General features: G+C 37.5%; 1 protein-coding gene across 1 annotated transcript in view; it reads right to left on the minus strand.

Moving 5' to 3' along the window:
- LRP1B (LDL receptor related protein 1B) overlaps window positions 1-24732 on the minus strand; it is a gene marked incomplete at its 5' end in the record, with an annotated part of 5941474 nt that overhangs the window by 2133357 nt on the left and 3783385 nt on the right. The window contains 2 exons of the mRNA XM_044073672.1: window positions 15563-15685; window positions 21064-21192. Of these exons, the coding sequence (XP_043929607.1) occupies window positions 15563-15685; window positions 21064-21192 (252 nt within the window). The remainder of the gene's footprint in view (window positions 1-15562; window positions 15686-21063; window positions 21193-24732) is intronic.

Here is a 24732-nt window from a genome sequence, read left to right on the forward strand (position 1 = left end):
AGGGCCATTTGCATATTTCCCATGGGTCTCCACTACAGGATGTTTCAAGTATTCTTTATTGCAGTTCTTAATGAATAATTCATGAGTAGCTAGATGATTTCATCTTTGATGAAGACTACTGAGTTAATAACAGTACTTATTGTTACCTACTGAGGATTAGCATTGCAAAACAATCTCCTATAACCATCATATTAAAAATGTAAGCAATTCTATCATAAATAGAAAAACTAGTTTATGTTCTGTATAAAGCATTATTAGTATGATTGGAAAGATCTTGATGTTTTCTACATTTGATATGAAGCTTTGAATTTATTTAGCTTATAATAATACCATCGGAATGTATCAGCATTATATCGTGCAATATTATATTATATATCTAATGGAAGATTTAGACGTAATCCCTGCAAACGTTATGTTAAAGCTATGCAATTGTCTCTAGCTGGCAGAATATGCCATTTGATAGCACTTTCAATGCATAAAGCTAATTACAATACGTTTATGCAATTTATTTAATAATTCTGTTCTTAGTTTGAGAAAAGTACTACATATCTTGAAATGGTTTCCTTCTGCTTCAAAGTAAAACTCACAAGCTGTTTGTTTTAGACCAGTCAGCTTAAAAGTATTTTAAACATATACCTGCATTTTGTAGTATTCTTGTGTTTAAGAAAATGTTAGCTGCTTATTTTTTGTTGTTTGTCTTGGGAGTCATTTAGACTTATTTTTGGAGTCATCCATCAGTGACTTAAGAACCCATTAATGTCTAATAATTTCATCCTCCTTGGGGCACTACATGCTGAAGTGTTACTCAGATGTGTCCTTTCACTGACAAGGCCTCATCTCTCCAGACAGAAGCAGTATTTTCACCTCTACCAGTGGGGTTTGTGGGGATGTAAATATGGAGAGGGCTAAGATGCTGTGGTCAACAACTGAGTTGCAGGTTAAGTTTATTTTTATTTATTTATTTTTTTGGGGGGGGGCTTTTATGCCTTGCTATTCATGCTGGGAACACTATCATGGTGGGCTGTTCATGACAGGACATTTTCTTCTCTGTGGTGATGCAGTTATCAGATACCCTGCCCTCACTATATAAGCCCAAACTGCTGTTATAAAAATCTGAACTTCCAATTTGATTTGTAATACCTAGTGCCCCAGCATGGTACCATGCTTCTCCTTAAGGAAAAGTTAGTGGGATCAAATTCTCCCAGGATTCTAAAAGAAATCAAGTTAGCTGGATTGTCACTTTGCATCATACAACTGGTTTGTCAATATCTTATTTTAGTAAACTATTTTGTTGTTTTTGATCTTAATTATTCTTTTTAATTATTCTTTTAACTGACGTAGCACAGAAAAAATTATTAACCGTGATACACATGTATAACCAAAAAACTGTAAATAATGGTTTAAAACTTCTGTATGTTTATTCTTGCATTTAGTCCATATTGTGACTGAAAATGGTCTAGTGATAATAACCAGTTTCTTTACCATGTTAACAAAGAGAATAAAAAAGACATGCACAAAAATATCTAATTTAATTTAAAACCTCATGACATGCATAGCATATGGTTAAACATAATTTTTAAAATGATTACTATAAATAATACTTCATTGCTCATGTAATGTGTGTAAAATAAGAATAGTTTATGCCTAAACGTGTGATATAATATGTGTTGTATATCTAATTAATTATGTCATTGTCTTCCCACACAAAGTTGCATAACATGTGGTACACTTTTTACAGGAAGCTTAACAATGGAGGAGGATTCATTCCCAGATTCTGTGTTGTTCCTGGAGTACGCCAATATTACAAGCAGCATTTGTTAATACAAACAATGCTCCAAAATCTGTAAAAGGTCAGAGATGATTCATTCTTCGATTGTGAACACAACTAACTCTGCTGTTCCTGAGTCAGGTGTTCTTTTCTTCCCAGACCTCTTACATGGGCTTTACCCTTTCAGGCCAATAAGTACAATCCCTCCTTCCATTGAGCACTCCATCCTGTCACTGTTCTTGAAAAAGTGAACTGCCTTCCCAGTTTCTCACTCCAGAGATAATGCGCCCATCTTCCTCAAAACAGTGAATATAAAGTTTTTTCAAAAGTTTTTATTTACTTGATAAACTAGTAGACTCGAAATGTGCATTTTTTCATGTGTGACCTAGAAACAATTTCAGGTTATACGAAAACTCTACCCTTTAATGAAGTTAACTTATTTTTGTTCTTACAATATCATCTAAATGTAGAGTATTGTCTAGAAACTATCCAATACTTTTCAATATCTTCATTTGTATTTTCCCAGTCACAGGTCATGAAAGTCATTTTTGCTGCTCAGATCTTACATTATTTCAAAAAGAAATTTGTTACAGCCTGCAATACAAAGGTGCAAAGGCAGACATAACCACCTTTTGCAGTTTTCATTGTTAACCATTGCTCACAGTTTTACATGTTGAGTGTGTCTCTTGTTGATGTTTTCAAATAAAGCACTCACAGTAAAAAAAGTATGCTTTTTCAGATTCACTATATAATCTCGAAGTACTGAAATGTCAAATTTCAGTATTTCGAGACTGAATAGTCGAAAATCCACATACACGAAAACCCACAATCACGAATACCACAACCGCGACCATTCACACACACACGCAAACCAGGACATAATCACACACACACACACACACACACACACACACACACACACATACACCTACCTAACTAAACAAACATAACAACACACAGAAACACACCTAACCTACCTATAAGCAGGTGGTAAGCCACCCTGCACCCCCACTTATATATTCTAAGTCCGAGGTTGCACTAAATACACAAACACACAGAAAACACCACTGCACACACTCACACACACTAAAATCCCTACCCAATATCCTCAAACACACAACACTTACCTGAAACCCCAGATAAATCAACAAACCGCACCACATGTAATGAACGCAACACCACGATAGCGGCGGATTCAACATTTGCAGATTTGACACTTCCGCATTTGGCATAGTGTAGTTTTGAGTAACTGTACTTTCCACTATTCGGTCTCAACGTACTGAAATTCGAGATTTCAGTATGTCAAGATTGTCTAGTGATTCTGCTTTTTCACATGGTTGTAGAAATGTTTGTATGAAAAGTAGGGATGAGTTATGCAGTAGCAGTAGACACAGTCACAGTTTACACTCACTTTTGACCAGTGAAGTAATGTTCTTATCCTTCTTCTTTCAGCTGCTCCCATTAGGGGTCGCCATAGCGGATCATCTGTTTCCATTTCTTCCTGTCCTCTGCATCTTGCTCTGTCACACCAACCACCTGCATGTCTTCTCTCACCACATCCATAAACCTTATCTTAGGCCTTCCTCTTTTCCTGTTACCTGGCAGCCTCATCCTTGGCATCCTTTTTCCAATATACCCAGCATCCCTCTTCAGCACATGTCAAAATCAACACAATCTCACCTCTCTGACTTTGTCTTCAAACCATTCAACCTGAGCTGACACTCTAATATACTGATTCCTAATCCTGTCCATCCTTGTCACACCCAGTGCAAATCTTAACATCTTTAACTCTACCATGTCCAGCTCTGACTCCTGCCTTTTTGTCAGTGCCACTGTCTCCAACCCATATAACATAGCTGGTCTCACTACCCTCTTGCAGACCTTCCCTTTCACTCTTACTGATACTCGTCCATCACAAATCACTCCTGACACTCTTCTCCACCAACTCCATCCTGCCTGTACTCTCTTCTTCACCTCTCTTCCACACTCACCATTACTCTGAACTGTTGATCCCAAGTATTTAAACTCATCCACCTTCGCCACCTCTACTCCCTGCATCCTCACCATTTTTCTATCCTCCCTCTCATTCACACACATATATTTTGTCTTACTCCTGCTGATCTTCATTCCTCTTCTCTCTAGAGCATATCTCCACCTCTCCAGGGTCTACTCCACCTGTTCCCTACTCTCGCTACATGTTCTTATCCTTCTAATACTACAAAATGAAGGACAGTGTAGAATATTACATCTAGCTTTTTGTCTTCCAAACAAACTCATTGAAATGACAAATGCTTCTAAACTAGAGTGTTAACTTTAAGACCTAGAAAAATGCATGGGGAAGAGTCCAAAAACTACTGATGATCTACAGCTTTGACTATAAAAAATGTGGTTTACTTATCTTTTGTGGAAAAACATTTAAATAAACCATAAAATTCTTTCTAGCACTGTGTAAAGATAAGACATAACATTTGAATATTCATTGGGTAAAAACAGAGAAATAGCTTCACTAGTAAAAGGGTGCATGCCTGCATGCATCAATACTGCTGTGCTAAAAAAAAATATAAATCACTAGACACAAGCACTTCAAACACAATGACATTCTTTATACTTTATAACAAATCAAAAAAATTTAAATGAAAATTCTGAAAAGTCAAATGATTTACAGCAAACACTATGTGCTAGTCAAACTAGGCCTGATCTAAACTGTGATCTTACTGCCTTTGGCTTGAAGCTGACATTAAAATTGATAAAGTCCTCACACACAATACCTCCGTTTGGGAAGATCTTCCTGAAGAAAAATCCAGCAACTGACTTTCTAGTAGGTAAAACTAAATGCATGAGTTAACAGTCTTCCTTTTTACATGCATAACAAACAGAACTTCTTGAGTCTACAGTTGGAATTTTAGAAGATTCTTTCTTGTTTCTACATTTACATACTTCTGGAACATGGATACACTTCTAGGCTTCTACTTCCTTGCATATACATGTTGGAGTGTAGTTCTACAATGTTACCAACAGCTAACATATGCTTGTATTTGAAAGCTGTTTTGGCCCTTTTTATTTTCAGCATTGGCAGAGGAAGAAGCCACTGGTGTTGTCTGCCATAAGAGGCAGCAGACACTTTAAGCATTCAAGGGTCAGTGGGTGTATTACCTGTTAACATGTGCTATATTAAATGTTCCATTTGAGGAACATCTCTGCTTATAGCATCCTTCCCATTTTGTCTCCCTCCTGCAGGTCATGATGATACCTGTGGTGGCTAAGATGGTCATGGGTGCCTCACCAGGACAGTATTTTCGGATCTCTGAAACAGGTAGCCTAACTCAGTCACCCACCACAGTCCAGCTGTAAGAGTGCAGATGGTAGTGAAGGAGGTTGACAGAGGAAGGGTCTGCTGAGTAGCTGCCACCATGACCCTCCTGTAGTGAATTGCTATTTGTGCAACACTCAGATCCCCACCATTGGACCAGCAGAGGAAGACATGGCCCCTACATTAGCCAACCTGACACATCTTTGCCACCTGATGGGTCATTTGACATTGCCTTGGGCCAATCAGCACTAACATCCTAACTATACCCCAATCGTTCCCCAGCTGGATGTATCCTATTACTATTTTGACATAGTGACATGTTGCGCATAATTTACTCCTCCATATCACAATTTTTCAACCTTCTATTTACTTTTGCCTCATCCATTCCCCCAAATGAGTGCACATCCACTTCTGTTTGTCTGTACTATTTTATGCTTGTTACTGTGTACCTCACAACAACACTTCCCTCCCCATTTCCCTATCACCCTTCCTATTGTCCTTTCTCTAAGCAATATATGTAAAGGTAGGTACTAATTGCTATAAAGACTGTGCCCTACCTCCCCAGACTACTTTTTCCTTCATGTTTCCCCTTTTGTGTGCATCTCTGCTTTCTATGTCCCCCCATTTACTATTGCCTTATAAATGCCTTTCTTTGGCTTTTATGGAACAAAATGTATCCAGATTACTGGCTACCAGACAGAAGTGCTTGCAGTACGGTGTGACTTATTATTATGTGACAATGGCTTGACAGCCTGCTCCAGTACAGTCTGACTCATGTTACCTGTTGCTTTCCACTCTCATGATATTCACACTAGCCAGAATGTGTCCACTCGCCTGTGTTATTTATTATGTATTGCTTAGCTCCACTATGGTTATCTTCCTGGAGTTTAGCATTACTCTCCTTTCCACATCAGATGTGCAATGTGTCACCATTTGGATATTCAGGTATACTTTCTACTGCAGTGTTTTGTTATTGTGCAGTGCAAATCTTGCTCTGGCACACAGAATATCTCTAGGAATCTTGGCCAAACTAAAGCTTTTCAAAGAAACTGCAGCACCTTTTGACAGCTGTGTCTCCATTTATGATTTTCACTATCACTTATTTTTTTGAATTGGGTTCATAAGCAGTGTCCATTGGAGGTGTATTTACTGTCTTGGACTTTAACCTACTACCTTTCTTATGCAATTGTTTCCATGCTTGGCTGTCTATAACTCTATGTACACAGAGTACTGTGCCATCATATTCATTAACTATTATATCATCTGCTTGGATATCATTGGACAATGCCACTCATTTGTCACTCTGCCCCTTCCCAGCAGAAATAATCTCTGGCCAATGGCACTTAAAAATGTATCTTTCTATGGCCCTAACTAGAGTAAACTGCCTGCACAGGTTATGTTTTGCTGCAATGGCTGAAAGCATAACAATGATTATATCTGATGCAGTATCCTTCTTAGCAATAATTTCATTACTGTCTACTAGAATGGGGCAGAGGTCCTTGGGATAATCTGAAGCATCAGCAGTTTCAAGACAACCAACCAGTATTATGTTGCCACTTTTATTAGCTCCCACATATGGCTTTTCTCCAACCCATTGGTCTAGACATTTAGACCATACATGCATAATATGGATCCATCTATCCACAACCCTTTTTTTCCCATTTTTACACATTGTACCTGGGTATCACTTCAACAGTGACACTCATCTAGAGTGAAGGTTTACATTGTCAGGTAGCTAGCCCTGCTGTGGCAGTTCTTTCATACCACACACTCACACTTAGTGCCAATTTAGAGGTTTCCAGTCCAAGTACTGATTGTCTTTGGAATGCAGGAGGAAACAGGAGCACCCGGAAGAAACCCATGCAAACACAGGGAGGGCATGCAGACTCCACACAGAAGGTACCCCAACTGATAATTGAGCCAGGGGTCCTCTTGCTTTGAGGTGACAACATTATCCTCTGTGGCACTGCGATGCCCATCCAGAAAGAATAGTTTGGGGCCTTGGGTCTCAAACTCACGTACCTGTTCTTTGGAGTCTAGTGCTCTACCACTGTACCATGGAGGTAATGCGTCCACTAGAAAGAAAATGATTGCAAGTCCTTGTTGTGTAGTTAAAACACTGTTTAAGCCTTCATTCTGTGGAAAGTGCTGTGAAAGTTCAGAATACTCTGTGGATTCCCTTATTCTGGGTCCCTCCATTAATTCAATTTGCACTGCTAGCCCATTTTCCACTTTTCTTCGGTTTATGGGCTGTGAATTAGTGCAGCAGTTAACATTGTCACCTCACAGCAAGAGGTTCTCTGGTTTAATTCACAGCTGGGGTGTCTTCTGTGCGGAGTCTGCATGTCCTCACTGCATTCGCAAGGGTTTTCTATGAGTACTCCGGTTTCTGCCCACATTCGAAAGACATGGTTCTGGAGCATATCTCGCTGGGCCTCCACTGAAAATAGGCTCTTTGCTAGCTGGACTTTCCCAATCAACAAGTGTTAACTAAATAAATAAAATAATGTCACACACCCAGTCTGGTAACCAGATTCTGAAATCTTTAAAGTGCTGAGTGCTTGTGCTCTTATTATGTGCCCTAGCATCCACTGACGTACTTATGAAATTAAATACTTGTTTCTGTAATACTGTCACTCACACTGTCATCTCTTTCTTTTTCCAAGCTGCATGAAACTTTTCCAATAAAGTTTAGCAGTAAGTTTAAACCACCCAAGCAAAACATTATACATCTGACCAAAACCCACACAGTGAAAATCTGCAATTTTAGAAATAGCAAGCATTGACTTGTTTATATTCAGACGAGATAAAAACCTCACCAATTGCCAAGGGTTAAGTTGTTGTTTATTACACAGTCATGAATTTCAGAATAAAACTAAGTGTCAGTCCCCTGCCACCTTTATTTTATTTATTTATTTATTTATTTTTTAATGAGGAAACAATTTGGTACATAATTTGACTTCTAGAGTTTGATGTTTACGCTCATCACTCACATGCCTTTGATAAAGAATCAGCATTCCTCTCTCATGCTGGCATTGCTTTTGTTTTTCTTTAGATTTTGACTTTTATGCTCACACTCTGTTTCTCTGTTTTTTATTTTTTATGTATTTTTATATCTTGTAAATTACTATTTTTCTCTCTGATATTGTAACTTCCCACAATTTATTCATCTGTTTCTCATTTTGTTATATTGTAATGAATCGTATTGTTTGTTGTAATGAATCGTATTGTAGTTTCTGTAAATTCTGTAAATTTTTGTAAAGCACTGTGCAATCATAAATGTGTTTGTGGAGCTTTTCTGCCCGGGCCTCTGTTGAAAATGGGGTCCTGTCCCAGTCGGACTTTCCTGGTCAACAAATGTCAATAAATAAATAATAAATAAATATTCCTTATAGGTTCATAGGTTTATACTAGGTTAATGATCACCAGGGTCTTTACAACCATAGCCATAAAACCCAACCCAGTCTTGTCTCAGATTCCTTAAATTCCTATATGGTGGGGTATGTTAGTGAAGAGGTAGAGGTCCCTTTGGATCTCAAGCTGCTTCAGTATCTCAGCTGCGTTGACTCAAGAAGCTTCATCCCTTGCTTGAGTCTCTTTAATTCCAGCAACATTCTGAAATCCTACAGGAATTGACTGAGTTAATGTGTTGGATGCTCTGCACCTACAGCCAAACCGCCAAACCTGGGTGTCACCAGTGTCATTGCACTCTGTTTCACTTTCATGCGATTTACATACTCAACAGAGATATTCTTACCTCCACTCTAACTACTCTGACTAAAAAATAAAACGTGCTTTGCAAGATATACTGTACATATTTACTTTCTTCATTCAGTGGTGCTCACACTGTATGATGATCAAAACTTGGTAGACTATGTAAGTCCAATTTATATGATCCAGTTTACGTCTAACAGTTAATATGTGATAAAGATGGACTGTAAGATATAACTCCACCACTGCTGCCATCAGTGTTTTACTCTGTTGCAGAACCAGCAAAACTGGGTTTGAATACTAACACTGGCTTTAGGATTGTGTAGTAAGTGTGTTATGCTGCCCTAGATAATGGCCAAAACAAGCAATATCCAAATTAGCTTTGCATTGAATATTTGTGTATTATTATAATCACTAACTTCCCAGGATCTTACCCAACTCAGACATAGCCCAGTGACTCACAGTGGAATCTTAAAACACTTCATTAAAATTGAGCATTATTCTGTGTGACCCCGCACACACACACACACACACACACACACACACACACACACACACACACACACACACACACACACACACACACACACACACACAAATAGATGGGTTAATTCATTGATATCACTCCAGTAACAGCATCCCTTCCCTGTTATTATGGCAAGCAGCCACCTGCCAAAATGAACTGATGAATGAAAAATACAAATTACTGTTTACACTTTAAATGAAACAACCTTAGAGTATTTGAATGGTAACAATAGCTTCAGCAATAACACTTCAAGGATGGATGCCTACAGTTTGTTTTATTGCAGCTCAACAAACATTCCCATGAACTAATTAACAAATAAAGCTACAGCTGCTGCCATTTAAAATTCAATAATAATGTATTTACTCAGAATAAATAAAATAAAGTAATACATTTGAATAGTTAATATTCAAGCAGAATCATATTTGTACAAGGATTGTAAAGCAAAAATTATAAAAATTAGGAAGACCTACAGGAAACGTAAGCTACTGGGTAAACTACACCTTAACGACTTTTAACTAAAAATGCAGTTTTAACTAAAAATGTACAGTAGGAGGAATTCCTAAAGGTTACTGTGATGTGTACATATCACTGTTGTTCTTCTTCTTTCGGCTTTTCCTGGTTAGGGGTCGCCACAGCGGAACTCCGGTCTGCTAATGATTGGCAGTAGATATTTTTACGGGTGCCGAGGTGCCAGTTTGACGCCCAACCTTCAACGAAGGTATGCCCATTCTACGCATGTCTTTCGAATGCCACTCGACCAATGGGAGGACATGCAGACTCCACACAGAAGGCGCAGAATTGAATGGGAGAACCTCTTGCTGTGAGGCAACAATGCTATTGCTGCACCACCGCGGCTTAACTGTTTTGAATTCAGAGACAGCGTAACATAGTGTTCTAGAAAGCAGATGTGCAGTGTCACATAGGGCTGACTTCAAGGTCTTGTAACATGCAAATAAAGCAGTCCAGGGGAACAGGTATATGCGAATTAGCTATGTGCTTTCTCTCATGGAACTCCACCTATAAGGCATTTATGGCCTGAATGATTTACAGACTTGATCAGCCATGTAGATTGTACAGCCACCTTTACCATGCCTTAGTAGTGAACAAATTGCTATGTTCAGCCATCATAGAAGAGGTAAGTACTGGGGACTTTAGTGGTAAGGTATTGTTTAGAGGTATGTTAGTGCATCTGAATGGCTGTATTTCTGAGTGTTAGTGTGTGTGTGTGTGTGTGTGTGTGTGTGTGTGTGTGTGTGTGTGTGTGTGTGTGTGTCCGTGCGTGTGTGTGTCTGTTTGAGTATGTATAGTTTGGGGTGGCTATCATACCTCCATCCGCTCACAGGCTAACAAACATAAGTAACAACATTGGGTGGTAAATAACAACATTGCATGGGGGACCACTAACCACTAAGGATTACTGTACTATAGGGATAGCCGGACCACTAACCAATAGGCTGTACAGTATAGGATTTGTACCTTAATGGCACTAACATCAGTAAGGGAATGGAGGGGGGCACTAGTCACCAGGGATAATATTAATACACCATAATGGCACTTGGAGCAGTCTGGGGATCATAGGGGCTGGGGAAGACCACTAGATAACAGGGACAATGCTAAGATGCCATACTGGCAACTACTTGATTCACTCTGCAAACAATCATACCATCTAACAATGGTCATTTAGGTAACATGGGTATTACATGGCTAGGTTTGTAAAGCCTCTAGGGCCTTTAGCCTAGTAGCCTACTATGAACCTATGGACCTATGAGAGATCAGTAGTGGGAGGAGCCATGGATACTAGTTATCTGCCTCCACAAAGTGGCAGCCACAATTAACTACGATAAGATGTGCTGCTCTGCTCATTGCAGTTGTAAACTGCATATCATAGACATGCTAATCAGCCAGTGATGAGGTGTTTTCACATCGTAGATAACATGTCTCTTAATTTCAAAATAGCACATTATGGGAGATGGGCCTTTTTAGAATAAAGTGTGAGGCCTGTTCATGAATCCATGGGGAGTGTCTTAACTGCCTGTGGCTTCCAAGTTTAAAACAGAATCTGCACAGTAGTTATAAGCAATAGCTCTGTGTCCAAGTATCCTTAACAAGACAGTATAGCAACAGACTGTCAGTCTTGAAAAGCAGTTACTGATTGAATTAACATTTTGTCCTTTTTTATATGAGTCCCATACAGTATTTTCTGTGTTTACAGAAGGAATGTTTGAAGAGGCATTCTTGTTTTCAGTCTTACATACTTCTGTGGAGAGAGGGAGAGTGTCTAAACAATCAATTTTTAAAAATAAGGCATAATTATTTATTTATTTTTATTTATTTATTTACATTTGTTGACCGGGAGTGTCTGACTGGATGTAGGTCCATTTTCAGCAGAGGCCCAGGGAGAAAAGCTCCACAGTTAAAATAAACAGACAGTAGTTACATTGGATTACATAGCCATTAACAATTTAACATAGCAATTACTTACAACATATTTATAGATGAAGAACATAGCACATCAGTAGACAACTAGAATCTTTATCTGTGAGGTACATAACAGACATTAACAAATGTTACAATAAGAACTTCCTGCTGTATAATAAGTACTAGGCTTATGAGCATCTGAGCTTGCTATAATCAAGGTAGTTAGTATAATAATCATAATCATCATCATCATCATGAGGTCTAATGTAACACTTGCCAAGGAGCACTAGTCTTACACTGTAGAGGCCTACATGGTTTAAAACAGGAAGACTACAACAGAGTTCCACAGTTGTAAATACACATTTTCATATATACAGATTTACATATTTCTTTTAGATGTTACAGATGTACAGCACATATTTTTCTTAATGCAATGCATCTTTAGTGCAGCTTAGCTCACTTTTCATGCTTTTTTATTTGGAAAGGAAGTGACATTTTTAATTGTATTAGTTTTTCCTCATCATCACTGCTGGTATTCTGAAGCACAAGGGCATACTATATAGTCATGAAGGAATACTAACAGATGTTCTGCATCTATGCAGATTAGATCCAGTCACCTGGATATTGCTGAAAAGGGAATTTTCAGTCTGGACCTTAAAGATGCTACAGAGAATATATGAGAAGACTAATTTTCCAGAACAGGAGACAAAAAAAATGACAACAATCTCAAACTCAATGTAGGTGAAGAAAGTAGACCTAACACACAGGAGTGAGAAAGGGGTAAAATGACAGATAGAGAGAAAGAGAGAGAGACGGGAAAGCAGTTTAAGGTCTGGAAGAATTGATTCTTGAGAGAACTGAGGTTGTTAGTACTCTGATTGCTAAAATGTTGGTGTAGAGACAGGGAACTTTTGGTAACTCTCATCCTAAACAGCATCTTCAAAAGAGCTTGAGTCATATACCCGATTTGTAGACTATGCACATCCTATTGTCTGTTGATCAGAATGACTAGTTTTGCATAAGCATCTCTTGTACATGTGTATTTTGTACTGTGCAGCCAGTCATTGTACTTTTGCATGGAAGGTGGGGTAGATATGTATCGACGAGACCAAGATTACACTGATATTTTTGCTTGACCAGTATTTTCATACTCCATACCGAAACATAACGTTTGAGGCAAGTAATGTGGAAGATTTCCTTTGTGAAATTTAAAAGACGCAAATGGCAAATGTTTCAGTTAGTGTGTGTGTGTGTGTGTGTGTGTGTGTGTGTGTGTGTGTGTGTGTGTGTGTGTGTGTGTGCGTGTGTGTGAGCAAATATTTATTTACATACATATATATGTATGCATGTATAACCCAAACAAGTCTGAACTGTGGAAAGTAAAGTCTCAAACTGCACAAACCGCAGACTCTAAAGCAAAAAGTACAGAAGGTTATTAAGATAAGCGCTTTCACCCAGAAGTAAACAGTGGAATTCATCAGATCTGATGAAGTCCATTGTTTACACTTGGTGAAAGCATTTATCTTAATAAACATCCATAGAGTTTGCTTTAGAGTGTCTGTGATGTATGCATGTACTTAATGCTGTTAACTGATGACAAGTGGAGTACCACAGGGTTCCGTCCTGTGACCTCTCCTGTTTGGTATCTACTTCTCTGAAGTATAGGCTAACACAGAAGGCTTCTGGCTAATGAAGTTCGCAGATGACTGCAAACTAGGAGACATAGTCAAGTTCCCAAATGATGTGGACATCCTACAGAAGGGCCTCGCTGAGACAGATGCCTGGTGTCTGAGCCATGGCCTCAAGCTCAATGCCAAAAAGTGCAGTGTAATCCCCTTTGGTACAAACTCTTTACCCATGAACTACCACACAGGCAGCAATCTACTTAACACCGAATGCATGATAAGTGACCTTGGGACCCAGGTGGACAGTAGTCTCTCCTTTGATAGTCACATCACCACAGTAGTCAGGAAGTCCTTCTACATGGCACACCTCATCATAAAAGGGTTCTCATCCAGGAAAAAAGAGGTCATTGTTCCCTTCTACTTGACACTCATTAGACCCATTATAGAGTACAATGCCCCTTTTGGAATGTACCTCACCAGACATCTGCAGCAGTTGGAAAGGCCACAGAAGTACCTCACAAAGATGATTACTGGCCTCAAACAAATGCCCTACATTGACTGCCTCAAAAAACTCCAGCTTTACTCCATAGCATATCGCCTACTCCAAGGTGATCTCTGCCTAACATATAAAGCTATGTCAAACCCAGAGCTGTTGGACATGCCACACCTAAAGAAATCCTAATCCCTTTGAGCTACATGCTCTAGTGACCTAAACCTTGTCACCACAATAAACAGGACATGCTGGAGGGATAGATTCCTGTCCCAGAGACTTCCCATACTCTGGAACAGGCTACCCATCTATGTCAAGCAAAGTTTTTCATTAGCACTCTAAGAAAAATCTTGATGAGTGGATGGGAAATAGGAAATACACCCCAGGATCACTTCTGTGTCTCTGCTCGACAGTGGCACAGGAAAATAACTTTCTTGGGTGGCGTAAGCCAGGAAACCTTGTTGGCTAGGCTTACATAGGCCCCAGCCTAGTACCTACCTATGAAACTATGAACCTATGAACCTATGAACTGGTAATTGATCAGATACAAAGACCATTTTCAGCCATGACCCTGGCCAAAAGTCAGTAAAAAAATTTTCAAAATGGCATTTGCATATAGATTGCCTTCTTATTAACATTTGAAACCAACACTTATACTGAGGTTAAATTATAACCAACATTTATTTTTCAAAAATTGCTACAAAGGGGTTTTAGCATGAATATTTACACAAATCACTACATTTTGTACAAGGATGTACAGTTCCGTAACTTCCTACAGTTGCTATTTTACATTAATGTTATTTACCCAGTTTGCTACATTATGCACAAGGGTGTTAGTGCTGTTATTTACATAATTACACTGGTTGCATAACTGTCTCTTAAGTATCAATGCATTTGCACTTTGTGCTTTTAGTAGATAGCCTGATTCCCAATAACAATTTCACTTATATTTGATAGTGAAGTATGTTCTTTAGAGTTTTCAAAAGAGTTAGTTTGCTAGGTTTTTGCATTTCACCTAGTGGTATATTCCATGCTGGGGGAATAGTTTTGTAGAGGGCTCTTTCGGCTGTTGTCATGGTATATAGGGTCTTTGCAGCTATAGCTTGTCTTTACTTCTCAGGTTAGGCCGAAGCATCTGTTTGATAGTGAATTTTTAAAAAGTGGGCAGAACTTGAAGCTATCATTTAACAGTTTGTAGATTATTTAGCAAGAAATGAGTTCTTGATCAGTCAGTAAGCATTTTGTTTTCTGTATAGTATTACAGTGGTGTTCTCTCTTATATGATAAATGAATGAATCTGAGTGTTTTGTTTTCACCTGTTTGAAGAGTAGCAATATAGTTTCTTTCTTGCATCAAGTTTTATAAACATAAAGTGCACTGAAGTAAAGATTATACGTGTGAATAAGATAGCACAGTGCATTTACAATATTTTGTATTCATAATTTCAATATAAACATTATTTCATGATAATGAACTCTTCTTTTTGCGGCCACACAAATATTAAGTTGTTTAAAATAAATAAATGAATGAATGAATAAATAAATAATTAAACATATAAAATAATAATAATATACTTTCTGTAATAAATCAATAATTTTATTATATTTTAGAGAAACCTTGTCAGGCACAGTCGACTTTACTTACATTATGCTAATGATATGCATTTATAAATACTAATAACTGTTTAGAATTGAAATCATGCTTATATACTTGCCACATTCTGGTGACTCATCTGATCCATCGCCGCAGTCATCATCATGATCACATACGTATTGCTTTGGAATACAGATTTTGTTATGGCATTGAAATGAATTTTCATCACAAGTGGTTTTGGGCCCTAGAAATCACAAATGTAGAACTGAGAAACCAGCACTTGCTATTACAAGTGAAAAACAACTTGTGAAAATTATTACTTCTTCAACAGTGCTATAGAAGGTAGTTGATCAGTTAGAAAGTTTAATTTTAACAAACATTGCAAATGTAATGAAAAGACCTAACAAGAATAAAGAAACAAAGAATTACCAGAAATTCAACTCTAACTTTACCCCTCTCTCCTCCCTCAACCTCCCCTCAGGAAATACCATCAAATATAACTCCCCTTACTATCATTAGGGAACAGGTCCTCAATGCTCACCCTAAGGACAAGAACACTGCATGAATGGACACAAACAATATCCAACCATATATTCTAAAGAGCATAAAACATGACCTATCAGGCTCTCTGGGGTCACTTTTTAACCATAGCCTTCAAACAGGCTTCATGCCTCATGAATGAAGAACACCAACCATCATCCCTCTGCACAAAGGAGGGTCATCTGCAGAAAATGGGAATAACAGACCCATAAATCGCACTAGTCTCCTATGCAAAACCAAAGAAAACGTTATCATGGAAATGATCAAGAATGACCTAGGAAACCTACATACACTGGCCCCAATCAAATTTATTTTCATCAAGGGCAGGTCATACCTACTCAGCCTGGTGGACTTCCTTGAGAAGGTCACCAAAGCAATGAATGAGAGTAAATGGTTCACACTGTGCACTTTGACCTGGTCGAAGCATTTGAAATAATACTCCACTTGAGCATTGTTGATAAACTTGAGAGGTTAGATATAAGCCCTTATGACACCTGATGGCTAGCCAGCTGACTCACAGACAGGACTCAGGAAGTTAGAATTGGGGAGTCCACCTCTACAAAGAGGCCGCACACAAACAGAGTCCCTCAGGGATCAGTTCTGTGACTATTTCATTTTGACAATTGCTTCTCTGAAATCAAGGCCAATATCAAGGGCCTCTGGCTGACCAAATTTGTAAACAATTTCCAATCAGTAGCAGTTCTAGTATTTTCAACTGACACAAATGCTCTCCAGAAAGGGCTGACACAGACAAATAATGTGTGCCAGAGCAATGTACTAAAACTAAGAAATTCATAATATATCCTTTGAGAAGTCATCCATCTCTGGTAGCTATCATAGTGACAACTCACCCATAAGGGTTGCTGACCCAATAGTCAGGCACTTGGGGACACACATAGACAGTAATCTAACCCTTGACCATCATGTGTCTATAGTCCTGAGGAAATCATTCTATGCTGCACAACTTATACACAAAGGTATGACATCTAGGTCTAAGAAGGTCATTGTTCTACTATATTCAATATTCAACAGACCTATCATTGAGTGCAATACCCCCATTTGCTTTGTACCTAACCAAGCACTTCCAACAATTAGAACATCCGTAGTGGTTTCTCACTAAAAGAATACAGAGCATAAGTAACATGTCCTGTGAAAACCATCTCAAAGCTCTATCTCTGTTTTCTGCTTTCTACAGTCTGTCTTGGGGATATCCATGCCTGGCATAAAAGGCATTGCCAGACTCCACCCTGATGAACCTCCTGCACATGTGCAATACAAACAGCACCAGAATTACCCATTCTAAAGCCTTTAGCCTTGCCTATGGTGCAAACAGGTCCTGCAGGAGAGACAGGTATGTATCCCAGAGACTACCCCTTCTCTGGATCAAGCTCACCATCTATGTAATCGGAATTCCTCTATAACCTATGGATCAGGAAATTCATCCCTGGTTTGGCACCTATGTCTCATATGGACACAGGCAGTCTGTAAATGGTTTATCTCCCAGGCCCTTTATTCTAAATATTTAATTTCCCAAGACCCTGCTTACAGTTATCAAGGGTACCAGAACTTGTAAGAGATTTGGGATGCATGGCTAGGCTTATAAAGGCAGTAATGGTCATTAGTCTGTTACACACCAATGAACCTATGAACTCTAAGTGTGATGGTTATATGATGAAGTTTTGGAGTATTGAAAGGCAGTGTAATATATATATGCAGAGATGGTGACTGAGAGAATTGGGACAGTGAACAGTTATAACAACATCACCAAATTTAATGCAAATCTGCCTAATACAACTCACACCTGAATACCTTTGAAAAAAAAAACTGTGGTGTCTACAGTTGTAATTACTGTAGTTTGATTACATCCAGATTGCTTTGTACATTTGCATATGTGTTACCCTAGGAACAGTGCTTTTTTTTCCTTTAAAATTTTAAAGACCTACAAAGAGTTATATTTTTGGGAACAAATTTCCAATTTATTTATTTATTTTCTGCATGTTAAAAAAGGTTTAATAATATACTACAGGGTATCAAAATCCCTTGAGAGAAAATGAAAATAAAATGATAGGGGAATGGATAGAATGTGTCAAATTAATAACAATGGAAATGAGTACATTATTAAAAGAACCGATATGCATATCTCTCATTTGCTAACCCGAAAGCTTGAATAAATGCAAAACCTACTTTTCCAATTAAATGTATTATATCATGTCAGTGTTCCAGTTTCTCTGTGTTTTCTGCAATGATTTCTTGTTCCTTCTTAGACTTAGTCATTTTCTTCATAAACCATTACTTGTTTGCACATTTTGTAATGGGGTTTAGTACCTCAAAACCTTTAAAACTAATATAGGAGCACGCTTTCTTTCCTACCACTTTGCTATTTTTTTTTCATAAAGCTAGAGCTATAATTTTTAATGCTCTGATCCTGAGAAGTATAAACATGAGACAAACAATATAGTATATGCTCATAAATTGTTAAACCCACTGCTTGCCCAGCATTATCTAATACCTTCACCATATACAATCCTCCAAGGCCCCTAAGATCTAGCCACCAAAATCTTATTTCAGTTTACAAACCCAAACGACCCCCTGGCCAACTCCTACTTTCCTATACTACAGCAAAAAAATGGAACTCACTTCCTTCCCTTCTAAGAGCCACTACAAACTATGAACACTTTAAATCCCTTCTTCATTCTCACCTTTTCCAAAATTGGAAATGTAATTGTATACTTCCTACCTAGATCTCAATTTATCCTAGTTCCATCCCTCCCCCTAGGTTCCCCTTCTTCTGACTCTCTCCCTAGCTCACCTCTCTTCTTCATTATCTCCTCCTTCCTCCCTGAATAAACCCTTTATTTTCCTTCAAGTGCTATGCTTACTCTCACCTTAAATCTTTTGACTTTTTCTTAAGGTGGTCTCCTGGACTCAACCACAATTTGAAGATTAGTTATCTGTTCTTTTTCTATCCTCTTCTGACACCTCTCCTTTAATTTCTTTGCTTCTTATTCGTTTCTCCCATGCATCCCTGCTCTTGCTTTCAAACTCTATCTATAATTTCCTTTCCTTTCCTACTTTACTAACATTCACAGTTGCACTAATATATCTTTTTCTTATGTATAGTGCCCAATGCACCTCATTCTTGTTTGGAAATTGTTAAAGTATTATGCTATTAGAACAGAGTGTGTTTTTGTGTGTATTAGTTTAGATCTGTTCTGCTGTGTTTTTGTGTGTAATGTATTATCATGGAGCTTTTCTCCCCGGGCCTCCACTGAAAACGGGCATTTGGGCCCAGTGGACTTCCCCGGTTATCAAACTGGAAATAAATAAATACATAAATAAACATGCTGTGACATCTAGGAAGTGTATCCAGATATGCAGGAAACAAAAATACATTGATTGATATGTGAGATTTAAAATGACATTTGATATTTTACATTTGTGAAACTGCAACTAAAAGTTGATTTATATGATGGATAAAGGAATGAATGCCAGGGAGCAATGTGATATGTGCATTCATGAACCACAAGCAGTAAAACAAAGAATGATAGAACAGAACAGATTGATAAGACAGATCTGTCACCATACTTTAATAAATACATTTGCTTTAAGACATAAGCAAATCTGAAGGTGAAATGTTAGAGAATATGAGTTTTTCCTCATTTTCTCGAAGTACATATTATTTATATCTGCCTCTTTGAATGTATGAATGACAATAAATAAATTAATTAACTAAGCAAGTATTTTGGCATTACTTAAAAGGCACTAATATAAGGAAATTTATAAAATGAGATCACCTCTAACAAGCTTGAATATGTGACTAAATCAAAGGTGGCAAATGAGTTCATGCTGAGATACATCACATCCTGGATACCAACTGCCTTACAAATATGTAACATATGACAAAAGAAAGTAAGTATTGCCTACTGACAGAGAGGAACATATAAAGAGGAATGTACAAGGCGATATGCTGCATTATGTTAACAAACTGATGATACCTACTTTTTATATACATGTTCAACAATTATAAGGATTGCCTCACTGTATAAATCTATATCTATATATATGTATGTATGTATGCATTTTTTTTAATTAAGTACATATGCAAATAGGGTTGGTTGTACCATAGATCAGATTATAAATTGCTTCTTTTTCCTATTTATTATATGGGGTCTATATCAGATCATTGAACGCTGAAAACAGTGAATGATGATTGATCGACCCTATTTCACTGAAAGCTGAAAATACCGACAGCTCAGAACAGTGATTTATTTCATAGGGAAAGAAATTGTTGTTCCAAAAAAAAAAAAAAAAAAAGTAAACAGTTACAACACATATACACCTACCTTAAGCCCACTTCTAACCCAAAATAAAAAAGGAAACAGTTTAAAACATTTATCCACCTAACTTAACCATACTTCTACCCCCCAAAAATGCAAACATATATACACTTAACTAAACCGTACTTGTAACCCTAAGGTGTACGCTAAATTTATTACTATATATGCACTTACCTTAACCCGCACCCTAACCCTATGGTCAGTAACTATTGCACATTTACGTTCGGGAGCCATACCGGATAAGGGAATCTCTGAGACCGCACTCTGAGACCACACTACAGTTCAAAACATAGCAAACTATCGAAGCAGCCAAGCGACTTCTTTCCCAGGGAAAGAATTCGCTGAAAAGCCACTTCTCTATTTTGCCTGTTTGCTATTTTAAGTACAAATGGCTTATGGGTAATTGCTGGGTCTGCTTGTCTGCAGCTATCCACCATGATGTCTTACAATGTCAATCAGTTTTGCAAATATCTGTTGTCATTATAAAAAAAATAGATGCTAGCATGAATAAGCATTTTTTTTATATGGACCCTCCATTCACAAAAAATATAATGTAAATATGAAATAATAATGCAATCGCAGGTAGTCAGAAAACAGGTATTTACCTATTAACTCTATTGCAAGGTTGTGAATTGTAAATGACAGTTACGTACAATGCACATTAAGTTTTGCATTATTCAAAGAAATGTTGATAAAAATCAAATCTCCATTTCAGTGAAATGATCCATAATAAAATCATATTTACCACAACCAGCTGTAGAGAGTTCATCACTTCCATTTGGACAGTCTCTCTCTGCATCACAAAGAAATTTTCTCGGGACACAAGCATATGACTCCGTGCACTGGAAAGCATCATGGGTACATGTAATGGAACCTAAAATGACATGTTAAAGAACATAACTCACTGTACCTTCAAAACAATTAGCTTTGTGCAATGTATATTGACCACTCAGTCCTTTTGAAGTGCCATAATGTATTTATTGACTGGCTGGTGGAGTACCTGATTAAATGATGCAGGACTGATAAATTGAACGAGTTGCTATACAGTCTAATAAAGGCTGCAGTTTAATTAAGAGGGATTATTTTTTGCTATGACCTAGCCTTTGCGGCAGTTACAATGTAAAGTGTACTACAGCCAATGAAAAGATTGTATCACATAAAGCATGCAAAATACAGAAATCTGTGGAACACTGTAATAATAGTTTATCTAAGGTTGCATCTGAATCAAATTTGGTATTGCCATATACTAAAGCAATTGACTTCATCTGCAAAAATAACAGAGATGATATGCTTTCTTCATCTTTATTATTAAAAACTCCATATTTTTGAAGCACTGTAAGCAAAATGCTACTTGTTATTGCATTAAGATAATGCTGGTTCATGTACAACATGAGAAAAAGCTGTCTTGTATATTTCCAAAGTTTACTTTTGCAAAACAGTTCAAAACTTCTCAACAATTAAGAAAGATATGCATTAGACAAAGTCATATTTATAGAGAAAGTAAGAGAAGTACTTCACCTGTGGCAGCAGATAGGCTAAAATGTAATGTATTACCTTCAGAATAATTTCTGAAATAATTTATTTGCAAAACACCAGACTTCTAAATGTGGAAAGCAAGAATTAGGATATTTCAGATTCACACTTCAATGTTAGGTCTGTCAGTTATAAAAATACAAACTGTATAATCTACCAGTATGACTCTCACTTTGTTCTTTAGAGACCACAGTAATAGCTAAGACGAGCTGCATGCAACATTCACTTCCTGATATTTCACATGATTACTGATTAATGGTCCAGTTGGAATGGTAGCGATGCTGGTCTGTATCCTTATCTGACCTGAAATGCATTAAAACTGGCATCTCCTGTGTGACTTCCTCACTATTTCCATGCTGAAGAAAATAAACAGCTTCATTCTTACTACAGAATGTCTTTCTTTTTGTTACAAGTAATTTACAGGGAAAAAAAGAGGTGCAATTTCTCAAAAGGTTTGCTTTTTTATGTTTTCTATAATACACAACTGAGTGGAAGCCAGATACAAAACTCAGTGCTTATAACCTTTGTATACAGCAATTGGTAATATTTAGTTGAGTGAAAACAGTATGACCAAAATATGTTATAGACCTTGGATAAATAAAAGTATTTCCCTACTCTTCAACCAGTTTAACCTGGATGTAGTATCAGCTGGTCCAGTTTAGCTTTATGAAGATGATCTTCTTGATTGTTGTTTTTCATATTAAATTACTGCCTGTGGGGATTCCAAGTGCTGGCTAGTAGCGATTCTTTTCTTTTGAAAGATGTTTCCCTCTTCAAAACTAGGAAGCCGAAGAACAGGCATTTATACGTTGAGTGCATATGGGAGAAAAATAAAAAACTACATGGAGGCTGCAGTGAGGCTTGCCTCCTTCAAAAAAGGAAAGAAATAAAAAAATCACTTTTCACTGTGATTCAGAGAATCATTGACAATTCAAACTAACTGCCAAATGAAGGTTGGTCAATTCGGATGAAATTAGAGAAATTGCCAGTTCAGAGACATGGAACTGCCACAAGAAGAAAGATCTCATTAATTGTTCATTAACATATTGCTGAATCAGGTACTGCAGTCTGAGACCTGAGAATGATAGAGTTTAGCTTAGCAAATCATTCGTTGTGTTGGAAAGATGCCCTCCCACACACATATGTATATTCAGTTCTAGTATGATCACATCCTCACACACACCCATCCATCCATAAACAAGATCCTTTACACTTGCTTACACTCATGGAAAATCTCACCTATACACCCATATACATAATACATCATGCAATGCATATCCAGTCTCAGCATCCCGTAATTATCATACTGCAACTACACAAGAAGACACACTCGCGCACACACACACACACACACACACACACACACACACACACACACACACACACACACACACACACACATACACACACAAACATATCTGCACACATAAAGAAACTGAACTCCCTTCAGGCTAACCCCAAAATGTTATTGGATTTACCCACATTGTCAGAATTCCCATAATAGTGAATGATGTCTACCATCTTTTAAAGGCATTTACTTTTCCTTCCTAGAGTTAAATTTTATTCAGTTTGAATGACTCTGGCTAGTCTCCTGGACTACTACTTTAGCATGATATTACACCTGTGAGACCATACCTGTGCTGAGGCCCCCGCAAGGGGAAAATCTCAGTGGTAGAGTTACCTATGAATCAGAAAGGCTTAGCATGATCTGAAAAACATTGGAGATAAGAATTCTTCATCATGTTAACCCTTTCAGAATCCCATACAATATCTTTTTTCCAGATGGGGGTTAACTTAATGAGTCAAAGTACAACCAAAACCACAATCAAATGCATATATAATTACATAAGCTTGTTTAATGTAACAATTTTTTTTCAGGATCAGAACATTTTCAGTGTATGTTGTCGTAACCTCCTCTGCATTAAGGACACTTCATTTTCCTTTGATGTTCCATATGCAGGTAATCAGAAAGATACCTCATGAATACATTAGAATGTTACCTGTGTTTACTCAAGGTCACAAGTAATTTTATTTTTTTAGTTTGTGTTACCTCATTCTAACCGTTTGCTTTTTTGCTTTGATAATATGGCAAGAAATCTTTGGATGTGAAAAATAAAGGTGAAAGATAAAGGTCATCTTATAATATACTCAGCTAAAAAAACAGCACTTTGATGTCACCCTCAGTGCTTCGATTAACTGCAAAGCTGAGATATCAAAAGCCTCATCGTGTCACAAGGTTAAAATATTCAGCAGGAACAAATAAAAACCTGTCAGGCCTTATACGGATTCAAGACCTTTCTGATATATATAACTTACTAGGTCTAGAAAGTGAATGCTAATTAAAACTTTACTGTTTAACATCATACATCATTCAACCCATGTAATAATGGTTTCAAGTGGACTGAGAAAATGCATAAATATTTGTTTCAGAAATATTAAATCATTGTTTTCTTCTTAAGGCTATATGAAAGAAAGATTAATCATTTTAGCCTTCTAGTGCTGTTGTCATTTTAAAATAAATGTAGAAAGCAACAAAGAAGACTTCTCATAGTCTGCATATTGCTGAAGCCCATCTGAAATCAACAGTTTTAAGTTAGAGACAGGACCAGCCTTAGCAATAGTGAGGCCCATTTTGGACCAGTTTTGGTGGTTCCTCTCATCTCCCACCACATATCTCACTCCACTTGGGCTTTTTGAATTTAAGACTATTTCAGATTACATATCAGAAATGTAAGCTATTACTGTGCATTAAACTATATTTTTATTTATCAGCTTGTGTTTTGTCATAAAAAAGTAGACTTCAGGATTCTGGATTACCTACCTGTTGTTTGTTTCCTCTCAGAATTTACTTTACTCACTCAGGCACACTGTAAACAGACTG

Source organism: Protopterus annectens, chromosome 6.part0 (genome assembly GCF_019279795.1).
Source record: "Protopterus annectens isolate FY-2018-M chromosome 6.part0, PAN1.0, whole genome shotgun sequence".
NCBI lineage: Eukaryota > Metazoa > Chordata > Ceratodontiformes > Protopteridae > Protopterus > Protopterus annectens.